At 34.4% G+C, this 14,426-nt stretch overlaps 1 protein-coding gene across 1 annotated transcript in view; it reads right to left on the bottom strand.

The window, feature by feature from the left end:
* Window positions 1–272: 272 nt before the first annotated feature.
* Window positions 273–14,426, bottom strand: part of MICU3 (mitochondrial calcium uptake family member 3) — a 93,345-nt gene continuing 79,191 nt past the window's right edge. Inside the window, 4 exon segments of the mRNA XM_007961723.3 lie at window positions 273–2,622; window positions 4,157–4,225; window positions 6,332–6,489; window positions 8,425–8,533. Of these exon segments, the coding sequence (XP_007959914.2) occupies window positions 4,157–4,225; window positions 6,332–6,489; window positions 8,425–8,533 (336 nt within the window). The 3' untranslated portion in view covers window positions 273–2,622.

The following is a 14,426-nucleotide window of genomic DNA, read 5'->3' as shown; positions in this document are numbered from 1 at the left end:
CATGTAAACTTTCTGAAAAGCTTTCCAGTACCAATGACCATAGTTCTATAATTTAGGAATTCCTGCAATATACTTTGAGAGGCTTTATAGCTCTGTGATTTACTTACCCACAAAGGTGCTGATGAGATAAATGTCATTGGCATGTGTTGCCACAGAAGAGGGAATAAAATCAAAAGAGGTTTAGTAACCCATAAAGATTTCCAAAGTTTGAAGGTTACATTTTCAGAAAGTCATTATTAGTCCACAGATACATACAAAAGCCAAGTACAACGTTTCTTGATTCAAGGGCAGGAATATTTATTTTAAGATAATATAAGAACGTAAGACAGGTTGCTTTGCAATTTATAATAAGAACAGTAAGTTGGAACTTAAGCTAAATAAGTTTATTATTATGAAATGATTCTGAGAAGTACCATAAACTGTTTATCATATATGCTTTCTGTAAAAAGTTTAATGTGAATTTTATGTATAACTAAATTTTTCCAAAGAACAGTCTATAGAACGAAACACTGACAATAACAGCATACATGTAGTTGGTACATTATTTCCAAACCATTAGCAAATTTTAAATTGATATAAGCAACAATTCAGTGAGATATTTTTATCTCTCATCTTAAAGGTGATAAAGTTCAAGAGTGAAAACATGAAGGAAATCACTGTAATTTACCACTTTCTTTTCTATTTTATCAGGAGATTTATTTATTCACATTTTAATTTATGTTGCAGCCCTACAAATGTTTTCATCCACTCACTCTGATAAGCAATAAAGAACAAAATAAAGATTGCATATGTACAGTGGTATTCTTCCTTGGGAGAATGACAGAATTATAAAGGATTTCAATGGGCTACTTTAATTTTTAATCTATATTTGCAGGATTTGCCATGTATGCAACATACTATAACTTACAGTCAAGGATTAAAGGAAACTGCATCTTTTTCAATTACTCTAGGTACCAAATCATACTGAGAACATTCAGTGTAAGGTACAATAGACCTGAGGTATGTTATATTAGTTGGCAGGCATTTTCATTTAGTCAATAAATCAACTTTCAAAGAAAGTGAAATTAAATTATTATACTATATGGGATCCTTGAACTTATGAATAATATATTTTAAAGCTACTGTCATAAGTAATATTGGATAAAGAATGTAAAAAGTCTAAATACAAAATCAGTGCTAAGAGTAACATTTTCTTGGAAATAACATTACTTTTACAAATAAGCTGATGCAGATCAATTTCACATTTAATAACTTATAAAAACAAAGTCGGTGTTTTCTATTTTCATATGCAAAAGCAAAGTAATAGTTGGGAGTGTATGTAACCTACATTAAATATGTCTTAGAAAGGAAGATAAATGAACTTATTTTCCATATGTGATATGTAAATATATTAATTTAGATTAGTTGTTCTATTTTTGTGTAGTATTCTTGTATAAACTAAGCATTTTTAATTGAACAGATGTCTATTAAGTATTATCAAATTGTTTCTCTATGTACAAATCTAATTTTGTTGTGATTCAACAGAAAGTTTTTATTTTCCCTTTTAAGACATATTCTTTTGAAATAATAATTATATTTAAATTACTATTACTGGCTATTTAGCATCACTTTTGCATGTGGTCCTTTTGCAAGAAACAAAATATTAGCTTCTACTTAATATATACATCAGTCTTATAAACCATTTTATATTAGTCTTTTACAATACTCATTTGATGCTAGACATATATTAACAATATGCAATAAGTTACAGAGTGTAAGACATTATTTTTACTAGTGTTATTAACGGGTACCACCTACAATTAGGAGCAGCTTCATGTTTAAGAAGATAATGACAATGACAATGATTACTGTTACAACAACTACCACTGCTTCTACTATCAACACATGACTTTTTTGGGGAGAAAAATTCTACACTTTAAATTTCTTTACTGTATACATAAAAGAATAACAGACATTCTGTTGACTTTGGCAAATGAACAAAAATTTTTAAAAACTGTACACAAGTCAAACAACATATGTTAATTACTTTTAAAAGTTAAAAGTACATGTAAACAATCGTTTTATATAGTAGCTTAATTTCTATTTGTTTTCAAAATTATCTCAGTGTAATTAAAAACTGGGAAAATAACAGGAATTTAATAATAATTCTAAGGGTCTTATAAATCTCAAGCAATATTCATCTCCAAAAATAAGTTCACAGTCCAAAATCAGAGAAAATGCAATGTTCATTTTTAGGCGATCAACATTCCATGAGTCATAAATTATTTTGAAATGAGGCAAACTTCTAATGAATAAATAAATAAATAAATATTGAAAATACATTCATATGTAGTCACCGGAAGTATTTATGTACTTCTGAAGGGAATGAAAAAGTGCAGAGTTCAGCAAATCAAGGCAAAAACTCGGCTTGATTTTATATATATAACATTTGTAGTAACAAGATGCATTTTATCTGTTTTATGTTTAAGAATTCAGTTCCAGAAAAAATATCAATTTCATAGCATTCACCTTTTCCTTCATCCTCTACTTCTTCTGACCTCAGACCTGCTTCCACTCTGAAAATTTTGCTTCTTGTTATTTGTCACACAGATAGTAATCCTTTAAACTTTGTTTTAGGAGTATCTAATTAAAAAAATAGTAACACAAAAGCAATATTTATTTAAGATATAATTCTGAGGTGATAGTGTTAATCAAATATTCTTATAATAATATGAAACAGTAAGGAACTCAACAGAAACACCCCACATAAAGTATAAGACACAAAGACTTAAAAGCTGAGTGTTTTGTTTAGTAATTTGTGCAATCCTCAGTCTTAGGCTTAGAAAAAGGCAGCCACTTCCAGGTATGGCTCTATGCACTATTACTTAGAATCAGTGGACCCAGTGTGATACTACTACAAGTCGGTCGGGAGCACTACCTGTGTGGACATAGCAGTCAATGGTCAATGGTCCTCCTTTTTTTAAAATGTTTAGTTTAAGAATTTATAAGGCAGTTTAACATTCCTTAAAATGCAGATTAGGAAGACCTGACTTCTTTTGTTAACTCAGCTACAAGGGTTACCACCCTAGACAAATAAGTAAGCCTGCTTGCCTCTAAACATTTTAGATGAGTATTTCCCAAAATGGGCTCCAGAAAACAACAGATCCCAAACCTAATTTGCAAAATGCCAAATACTGCCATTTCCTTTTGGCAAGACAAAATGAATAGTAGCATATTACAATCTAATAAACTCTGTGGGGAAGAAATTTATTTAACCATTTTTATTATATTTCTTAAACTTGACTAAGCAACTCTTTTTTTTTTTTTTAAGTATGCATTGATGTGCTGAAGAACCACTTCGGGAAACACCTCTATCTATCTATCTATCTATCTATCTATCTATCTATCTATCTATGCTTCAAGCTTGAGAAAAACAGCAAGAAACATATACATGAATATACTTGCAAGCATTTTTAAACAAACAGCAAAATCTCCATTGCAGAAATCTAACTAATAAAAACCCACAACTGACCAAAATTTTATAGCTACAGTTGACTTTTGAAAGAAAAAAGAAAAAAAAAACCCCTCACTTGGAGATTAGAAACAAGTTTGACGCATTTCTTTGGGTCATAAATAATACATAAAATGTGGTAAGGATTAATAAGATATAATAAATAGGAAATAATAAATGAATAGGACAGAATGAAGCTTAAATTCTGGTTTTCCACTCACTAGCAAGTTATCCTATGCGAATTACTTGTTAAACATTGATTTTTCTCTGCTGTTAAATGGGATATCTGTGAGAATTAAATGAGATACCACTTGTGGAAGAATACTTAATATAATGCCAGACAACTAAAATAACTAAAAAAGTAAGCTGTTATTTTTTGTGGATGCTCAGAATCATGATCCTATAAAACAGTCGCAAATATTCTTTGGGTGCTAATTATCCTATATTATACAAGTCCAATTTGGGTTTATTACATTGTGTCTGCTCACATACAAAACTTCAGGTTTAACGTAAAATTTTTCCATCAAGATACTCTAATGACTTAAAAATTAAAAATAAATTAGATAATTGTATTTCCTTCAGCTACTTTCTAAATGTTATAACAGAAAAATAAATTATGATCCCTACTGTTACTGAACAAATTTAGATAAAGAGAAGCTAACATACTTATCTGCTATGAAGTTCTTTCTTCAGGCAGGATTTGAAAGTGGGATACTTCTGGACTGTTTTATAACCCTGTAGAATAGAAGACAAAGTGTGCAAATGTACAGAAAGACAAATGCAGTGTGATTTCACTTATATGTGGAATCTAAAAAGTCAAACTCATGGAAGTGGAGAGTAGAATGTTAGTTACCAGAGGCTAAGGGTTGGGGTATTGGGGAGGAAAGGGGAGAAGTTGACCAAAGGATTCAAAGTTCCAGTTAGACAGGAGGAATATGTTTTTGAGATCTATCGTGCAGTAAGGTGACCATAGTTAGTAATCATGTACTTCATATTTCAAAACTGTTTTTAAAAAGTACATTTAAAATGTCCTCAGAACAAAGTAAGTATGTGAGCTGATGGATGTATTAATAAGTTTGATATAATCATTCCACTATATATATATCAAAATATCACATTTACCCCATAAATACATATTTATATGCTACTATTTGTAGATTAAAAATAAAAATTAAAAAAAGTGCAAATGTAAATAAAATGCTAAAGGCCACAGGTATGTAATAAATAAAAATAAAAATGTAACACTTAAGACAGCCAGTGTCAAACATTTCTAGCATACTTTATATTTAATTTGACTTTGCTACTCTAAAATTTTTGAGGCAAAATAAATGATTTCAATGTATGTTGTTTCAAGTACTTCTGGCACCATCGAAAATGTTAACAACTAACCACCAGGTGGCAGTTAAGTACACAGCATCTTTACTCAAATAGCTTGGACTTAAAAGTCATTAAAAATCTGTAAAAACACTGTCTAAGATGAATCTTGAGGTTTTAGATATATAACTTTTTCTCTTTTAAAATGTATAATACTGGCCAGGTGTGGTGGCTCATGCCTGTAATCCCAGCACTTGGGAGGCCAAAGTGAAAGGATTACTTGAGGTCAGGAGTTTGAGACCAGCCTGGCCAAAATGGCAAAACCCTGTCTCTATTAAAATATTACCCAGGCGCGGTGATGCACACCTGTAGTCCCAGCCACTCAGGAGGCTGAGGCAAGGGAATCACTTGAACCTGGGAGCAGAGCTTGCAGTGAGCCAAGATCACGCCACTGCACTCCAGCCTGGGCAACACAGCAAGACTTTGTCTCAAGAAAAAAAAAAAAAAAAAAAAGTATAAAACTTAGGGATATTTTAGAAAGAGGGAAGATTGAATATTCTAGCTCTTAATTTTAATAGAACATTTTTTCTCTTTTTCTATTTGTGGCACATCCATAATATGTTACATGTGTACACATTTACTGATTCATACTATATTTCTAGCTTTAAAACGTGTTTCTTGGGGAAAAAAATCACTGAATTTCTGGTAATTAGTTTTTACTGTAAGATTTCAATAGACAAAAAATGTTTAACTTATTTTTCATATTAAAAAGTACTGATTATGCAGTAATATAAGAGTGTCAAGTTACCTAGAGGTAATCTGTCTCATCTAAAATAAGAAATAGTGGCCAGGTGCGGTGGTTCATTCCTGTAATCTTAGCACTTTAGGAGGTCGAGGCAGGAGGATTGCTTGAGCCCAGGAGTTCAACACCAGGCTGGGCAACAGAGTGACCTCGTTGCTACTAAAATAAATTATAAATTAGCCAGGCATGGTGGCATGCACCTATAGTCCCAGCTACTTGGGAAGCTGAGGCAGGAAGCTCACTTAAGCTCAGGAGCTCAAGGCTGCAGTGAGCTGTGATCATGCCACTGCACTCCAGCTTGGGTGGCAGAGTGAGACCCTGTCTCTAAAAGAATAAATAAAATAAAATAAAAATAAAACAAAATGACAAATAGTGATATTTATTTGTATAGTAACAAGTCCAAAAAGCTAATATGCAGACTAAATTTTTTGAAAATATTTGGTAACATTTTTCTTCCAAAAACTAGGATGAAGACATTAGATTAATCGAATATGAAAGTAAATTAATATAAGGTCAAACTGATTTCGTATTTTTAGAAAAGAATTCTCTTGTATCACCTCAAATTGTTTTTTAAGGGAAGTAAGACCTACGTTTTTTTCTTTTCAAATAAAGCATTCATGTTTATATCCTTAAGAAATTAAGACAAATTATTTTTCACCTAAGATGGATTTATTTCCCTCAGACTTTAAAAAGGATATCAATAGGTTTAAAACGTATAGGTTTACCCGGAATCCTCTATGGAGTCTGTCTTTCATAATTCCAATAAATTCTTTATAACTTAATTGATCATCTTTGTCAACATCAAAAATCTTGAAGACGGTGTTCACTAAATGTGGTGAAAGCTTGAGTCCAGTAGCTACATAGACGGCACGTTTAAATTCATCTAGATAAATGTTACATAGAAAAAGAATAGACTGTTATTATTTTTATAGTATGTGTTAATTACTAGAAAGGCTGTAAAAGAAGTTGTTTTCTAAATGTGAATCATGATCTTAGGCAACATGGCTTTCCATTAATCATGCTTTCAGGTAATAAAAATTTTTGTGGTTTAAATGAAAAGAGCCAGGCAGCAGCTGTATCTTAGGTTAATAATGCATTCATATTCAATGAATGTTTAATGAGCACTTACTCTCAGTGACAGATACTTTAGAAGTTAGTAAGACGAATAGGTTTTCAAGAAACTTACGGTTCAGAAGGGAAATGAGACCCTTGCCCAAATAATCATTACACGGGGCCACACAGAAAGTACCAATAAAATGCTATGAGAATCTGGAGATGAGTGATCGCTTCTGTGTGTAGTGTGGAGCAGGGAGAAGGGAGAGAAAGGCAGTGGTTAAGAAAAGGCTGTGATTTTGTCTTTGAGCTGAACACAAAAGGACAATTTCAGTTTATAAGGATGACAGAAATGGCAGATGAGATAACATGAATGAACCAAGGCATGCGGGGAGGTGGAAGGGCATAAAGCACTTTCAGAAAACAGGGAGTCTGGTCTGGGTGGAGCCGGGGACATCTAGGATACGGAGAAGCTCTGCACAGGCACTTTGAGGCAGGGAACCAGAACATTCTTCAACAGGCACTCGGAAAACTTAAGAGTTTTCCATTGCAGATGTGTCATAGAAAAGTTAATTTTTTAAGGAAGATTATTCTGTCAGGTGTGTAGGAAACATCAAAGAGGAAAGTAATTAGTAGCAGGATTGTCACTTTGGTGGCTACTGCAATATTCCTTTTAAGAAGTAATAACCTGAATAAAAATACTTGTGGTGGCAAAAAGAGATGGATGTATTTCTAGCGCCTGCAAGATAGGCGACACCATCAATTATTTCATTTCCTGGTTCTAAAAAACAAACAACTTTTCTATTCTGAACCCAGTAACCAGATACTGATTTGTTTCTTCACACGTTGATTAGGTTTATCACAGCAGTAAAGGTTAGTCTATAAAGGCAGAGTTCCCAAAGGTTTTGGCTTTAAAACACTAAAATGGGTTGAGCATATGTGTTATTTGAACATCCAAACTACAGAAAGGGTAAAATATAAACTTTTTCAGGTTTCTCTTATTCAATGAATAAATGAATAAGGCCACATAATGAAATCAGTATCTATGGTTTTGGGAAAGAGATAATTATCATCAGCACTTAGGGACTGCAGTTTGGCTTCTCTCTAAAACATAATAAAAAAAAGACTGTCCTCTGGGGTTTAAGCTTGTGCATTAACATACATTAGATTATGGGAGAGACAGGTAAAATCACCTTAAAGACAAAGTCCCCATATGGCAAGAAGTTTTAAAAAGGACATGGCCATGAGGGGAGGGAAGGTGATCATGGCCACAGGATCCTAGGAAAAGGGCTTGGCTTCTTAGTCCACCTACAGCCAAAGACAGCTGGCTCCGCGGACACCAGCATTCTGAATTCTATGACCATTGTATTTCTTTGAAAATTACACAAAACTGATACTCAGTTTTACAGGTTAGTTGGCTAATGTAAGTCCATGGCTGAGAGGTGCCTCTGCTGAGAAAATTCCAGTTTCTGAGTCGGTAGGCATTAAATTAGTAAAACAAATACCATCCTGTGAGAACAGGGCATGACCAGCTGGTTCTTCCAAAGGTAGACGCAAGTCCCTCAAGGTCACCCAGTGGCCAAGAGGTTTCTTCCTCATGGCTGTTTTCTGACAAGTACCAGAACTGACTTGTCATTGAAAGTATACACCGGACTTTCACACAAGTTGATGGGTGATATGTCATATTTAATTAATTGGTTGACAAAATCTATAGAAACAACATAGTATTACTTCTTGCTTTTAATTTTTGTAGATGATTACTTACCTTGCCCTATAGAACGACTTGCAAAGTTATACATATTCAAGGCTATTGCAAAATCTTCTAGGTTGTTTAAAAACTGGAAAAATGACCTGAATTCATCAAATGTGATGCCCTGTATTGGGAAAGGAAATGAAAATACATTTAGTATTGCCAAATTTATTAAAATAAGTATCTACACGTAAGAGAAAAAAACAGATAAAGCATTTGCAATGTGTCTTGTAAGTAAACATTTCTAGGGCACATTTTGGAGTTGTTCTCCAACTGGAATGTAAAATTCACTCAGACTTAGTTACACTGGGTAGTGCTGCCTGCTACCATTACAATAATAGGTAAAAATATTTTTTAAACACTGTCCAATCAGCACAAAATTTAAAAAAAAAAGCTCCAATAAAAAAGAATTAGAAAGTTTCAATTTTGAAAATTCTCTATTTTAGGCCTGATTTTTTTTTAACCTTGTAAGGTAAATACAAGAAAACAAACAAACAAAAAAAAAAAAAACAGAAAAAAAGCCATAAAAAAGTTTGCCCTGCACATGTATTCCTCAAATGTGATTCAGCATCAGCATTAGATTATGAATGTCTTTATAATGACAATGCAAAATCAAAGTGCTGACTCCATGCCAACGCAGTGTATTCACACTTGTCCCTGTTACTATAGCACTGCCAGGGCAGCGGCAGGAAATGCAGTGACCTCAGAGATACAGTTCTGGGTGCCTCCACACTGGGCTGCTGTGGGATCATGTAAAAGACCGGTGGTCAGGGTGGCCTCTTCTGGAATGTCATGTGTATAAACTGCAATTATTGCCATTGCTGTTACTTCAGTTGAATAGGGAAAGTCTTTGAAATAAATACCATGTATCTCAGCGAATACACATTTGGACAAGAGGAGCTGCATTTAGGTAATGTGTTCTCCTCAGCAAATTAACATAATTGAGAAAGAGCACAGAGAGAAGATCAGAAGGCCGAGTTGAGACCTAACAAATTCCTATTTAATACGAAGGTGGAAGGGGAAGGGACAGTAACAAGGCTGTGTTGGAAGGCCGGGGAAAGAACCACAGGGGTCTCGTTCCATATAAGCCAGGTACTGATTAGATCAAATGGTTTATTACCTAAACACCCAGCTTTTGATACACGTTACTTCAATTACAACTCATCTTTTACTTGCAACATGAGAATCCTTCCTGTCTTTTCTCCTCACATTTTTTACTTTCCTTTCCTTACATTCATTTAATACCATTCCAATCTTGGATCCTGCTTTGTGACCCTATCCCACCCGTCATGTTTTCTGTAGAAGGCTGTTTGAATCAGTTAGGAGAGCTGCACCAGAAAGGGTCTGTCTTGATGTGGAGAGCTTGTTGCCAAAAAAACTGGTCACTGCTGTGGTTCCGCACCAGTTTATGCTGCGACCTGCTGCCATAACAGCAGTCTCTGGGTGATAGGCTACTGTTAGTAGGAGTAAAACACACGAGGATGGGATATTTTTAAATAAAGGGAAAACAAAAATATCAATATATTGGGGAGCAGGCATGAAATTAAGAAATAAATTTAAAAATGACAGACTATAATGTTCAATGTCTGAACTTATAGATTTTTCAACACATGGTTCTCATGTTTGGAAAGAGGTCATATTCAGAACATACATCATTCTTTTGTATAAACACTTTGTGTTTAGAAATATAAAATTATAAAATAATAAATGGGACATTTATTTTGATGGAGATAATTTAAAGCAATGTTTCTTAATGGCCAAGAGGGACAGACAGTCTGGGAGAAGGGCAGACAAAAGGGGTGTGGCCATTTCTAACAATGATAACTGAAAACCTGAAAGCATCAAAAAACACATGGACTGAGAGTACAGAAATAAATATCTATGGTCAACTGACTTTCAATAAAGATGTGGGTATGGTTTGCCTCTGTGTCCCCACCCAAATCTCATCTCAAATTGCAATCGCCACGTGTCCAGGAAGAGAGGGCCCTATAATCCCCACATGTTGAGGGAGGGAAGCGACTGGATTATGGGGGCGGTTCACCCCGTGCTGTTCTCATGATAGTGAGTGAATTCTCATGAGATCTGATGGTTTTATAAATGTCAGTTTTTCCTGTGTGTTCTCTCTTTCCTGCTGCCTTGTGACGAAGATACTTGCTGCTTCTTTGCCTTCTGCCATGATTATACGTTTTCTGAGGCCTCCCTAGCCATGTAGAACTGGGTCAATTAAAGCTCTTTCCTTTATAAAAAGATGCCAGTCTCAGGCATCTCTTTATAGCAGTGTGAAAATGAACTAATGTAGATGTCAATACCATTTATTGGGGAAGGAATTGTTTCTTCAATAAATGGTGCTATGACAAGTGGATATCCACATGCAAAAGAAAGAAGCTAGACCCTAACTTCATACCATTTATGAAAACTAACTAAAAACAGATCAAAGTTCTAAATTTAATAGTTAAAGCTATAAGACTTACAAAATAACCAGACGAAACTTCATGGCCTTGAATTGCCAACAACTGCTTAAATATGACACCAAACACATAAGGAACAATATAAAAATAGAGAAATTAGACTTCATCGAACTAAAAACACGTGCAATAAAGAACACTATCAAAATTAGCTGGGTGTGGTAGCATGGGACTGTACTCCTAGCTACTTAGGAAGCGGAGGCAGGAGGATCACTTGAGCCGAGGAGTTTGAGGCTGCAGTGAGTATGATCGTGCCACTGCACTCCTGCCTGGGCAACAGAGTGAGACCCTGTCTGTAGAAAAAAATTAAAAATAAATAATAAAAATAAAGCGAAAAGACAATCCACAAAATGGGAGAAAATATTTGCAAATAATATATCTGATAAGGCTCTAGAATCCAGTTTATGTAAATAACATGTACAAAGCAGTAACAAAAAGATAAACAACCTAATTTTAAAATGGGCGAAGGACTTGAAAAATCATTTCTCCAAAGAAATGGCCAATAAGCATATAAAAAGATGCTGAATATAATTATTCCCCGGGAAAATACAAATCAAAACTACATGTACACATATATATTCATAGCAGCACCAGTCACAATAGCCAAAGGCAGAAATAGCCCAAATGTCTATGGAAGGATGAATGGATAAACAAATTGTGGTATGTACATAAAATGGACTATTATTATTATTCAGCCATAGCAAAGAATGAAATAGTGATATATACTACAGTGTGGATGAACCTCAAAAACACTATGAGACCAGGTATGGTGGCTCACCCCTGTAATCCCACTACTTTGGGAGGTTGAGATGGGAGGATCACTTGAAGTCAGGAGTTTGAGACAAGCCTAGGCAAAAAAACCCACAAAAAAACCCAAAAATAGCCAGGCATAGTGGTACATGCTTATAGTCCCAGCTACCTGCGAGGCTAAGGTGGTAGAATCACTTAAGCCAAGGAGTTCGAGGCTGCAGTGAGCTATGGTTGCACCACTGCACTCCAGCCTGGTGGCAGAGAAAGACCCCATTTCTTGAAATAAATAAAAGTGAATAATAAAAATACTATGAAAGAAGCCAAACAAAAAGGCTACATGCTTTTGATTCCATTTATATGAAATATCTAGAATAAGTAAATCCACAGAGACAGAAAGCAGAGTGATGGTTGCCAGGGACTGAGGAGAGAAGGAAATGGGAAGGGTCTGCGTCATAGGTACGGGGCTTACTTTTGGTATGAGGAATATGGTTTAGAAGTAGAAGGACGTGGCAGTTGCACAATATTGTGAATTCACTAAATCCCACTGAATTATTCAGTTTAAAACAGTTAATTTTTTGTTACATAAATTTTACCTCAAAAAAATTAAAAACAAAAGACTAGGAAGAGGAAAAGACTAACTCGAAAAATCCAAACAAATCATTACAATATAGTATTGACTAAATACAAACACATTCAGAAAACATGGTCTTATGAGGCTTTCAAGTGTATATAAGCCATGTTTGTTTTCAGCACAAAATTCATGCTGATCCCATAAATTATGCCACAATATATACCGTTCAAAGTTAATTGGTAACTGATGTAAATGGCAACTATATAATAACTTTTAGAAATAGAAATGAGTTTAAAAGGTTAGGAGAAATAAATCCAAACTCCGAAATTTACTGGCTGAATGATCTAAGGTAAGCCACTTAAATCTTTCTGAATATCCATTTCCTTAAAGCTTAATAACAATAATTATACTACTTTCTTGTTAACATTTGCATTACATGGTTAGTATGAGAAGCCATCTTTCCTTCCCTCTGGTCACTATCTACATTATCTCCTAGATAAGTTTACCTAGTCCCATGGCATTTTAAAATTTTTTAAATTATTTATTTAACATGACAATATATTCACTTGTTCAAAATTCAAAAGGCCCAAAGATTGTATAGCACAAAATCCCCCTTCCACCCTTAGCCATGTAGTTTCTTTCCTTAGAGGAACCATTTTCTAGTCCCATGAATCCTTCTAGAGTTAGCATGTTTTTATACTCTACAAATGGCTCTAAATCATGCCCTTTTCACACTTAGTATATCTTGGAGATAGTTCTACATTAGTAAAGAATTTATTTGATCTCTTTTCAGCTGCACCTTATTCCATTCTATAGATATATCATGATATATTTGATTAGCGACTTACTGAAAGACATTTAGGCATTTCCAACCGGTTACCATTACAAACAACATTATAATGAATAACCTTGTACATATGCCACTTCTTCATGAGTGAATATATCTGTAGGTAAAATTCATACAAACAAAAAAGCTTCAAGTTCTACATTTTAAAATACCATCTATCCATCAATTAACAGGAGTTCAACATAATATATATATTTGCATACATATACATAAAATATATTTGTATAATGAAATAAGCAAATTATAGAGTATGTTAGAATATGAAAATGCTATGGAAATAAAAACAGATTGAGGTAGGAAGGAACAAGGAATGCCAGGAGAGGGAGTATCATTTATATAATAGGTTATATATTATTCATATAATAGGCTATTATTTATATATTAGAAAGGGTAGGCATCATTGAGAAATAGCATAATAAGCCATGTGGCTATTAAGGGAAGAACATTCTTGTCAGAGGGGAAAACATATACAAAGCCCCAAGACAGAAGATTTGAGAAACGGTAAAGAGTTTCTGTGGTTGGTGCAGAGTGAGCGAGCAGGATCAGAATATAGGAAGTGAGGTCAAAGGTAATGAGGGAGCAGTGTGTGTAGGAGCCACTGTAAGGATTTTGGCTTTTACTTTGAGAAGAGTGGCGATCTTACTGTGGTATGATCGAAATCACAGTCAAAAGCATTTCCGTGAATGCTAAATGCTGAGCAGATTGCAGGGAGGCAAAGTTGGAGGCAGAAGGATGATCTGGGAGGAAATTCCAATAATCCAGGCAAGACAGAATGATTACTTGGATGGTAGCAGTGGAGGTGGCTAGGAGTGGTTAAATTCTTATACAGGTAGTATCAATAGGATTTGCTATTAGACTGATTGTATGTAGAATGTGAAAAGAGGGAGTCCAAAATTTTGGCCACAAGAACTGAGAAGAACCAAGTTTGTATGAACTGAAAGAGGGAATATGGTTTGTGGAACAAGTTTTATGGGAATGACCAGTAGTTCAGGTTTGTAACCATTAAGCCTGAGATATCTATTGGATCTTCAAGTGAAGATGCTGAGTAGGTAGTACAATGTAAAAGCCTGAAATTCAGGGGAGAAGTTTTAGCTGCAGACAATGTGGAGGTTTAAACACTAATGACTACTAATCAGTCATCCTGACTGTACCCTTGACTGCTAGATTTACATATCCAACTTGCCTGCTTAATTTTTCATTTAGATAACTATTAGGAATCTAAAATATGACTGGTTCCTAAGAAAACTCTTGATTCCCTTCTAACCCTAAATTCATGGTTTTGCTTAGCTCAGCAAATGGCACTGTTTCAGCTTGTGGTTCAAGCCAAAGCCCTAGGAGTTCTTGATTCCTTTTTCTCTTATAATGAAATACAATCCATGAACAG

Source organism: Chlorocebus sabaeus, chromosome 8 (genome assembly GCF_047675955.1).
Source record: "Chlorocebus sabaeus isolate Y175 chromosome 8, mChlSab1.0.hap1, whole genome shotgun sequence".
Taxonomy (NCBI): Eukaryota; Metazoa; Chordata; class Mammalia; order Primates; family Cercopithecidae; genus Chlorocebus; species Chlorocebus sabaeus.
This window is presented reverse-complemented; position numbering and strand designations above follow the sequence as displayed.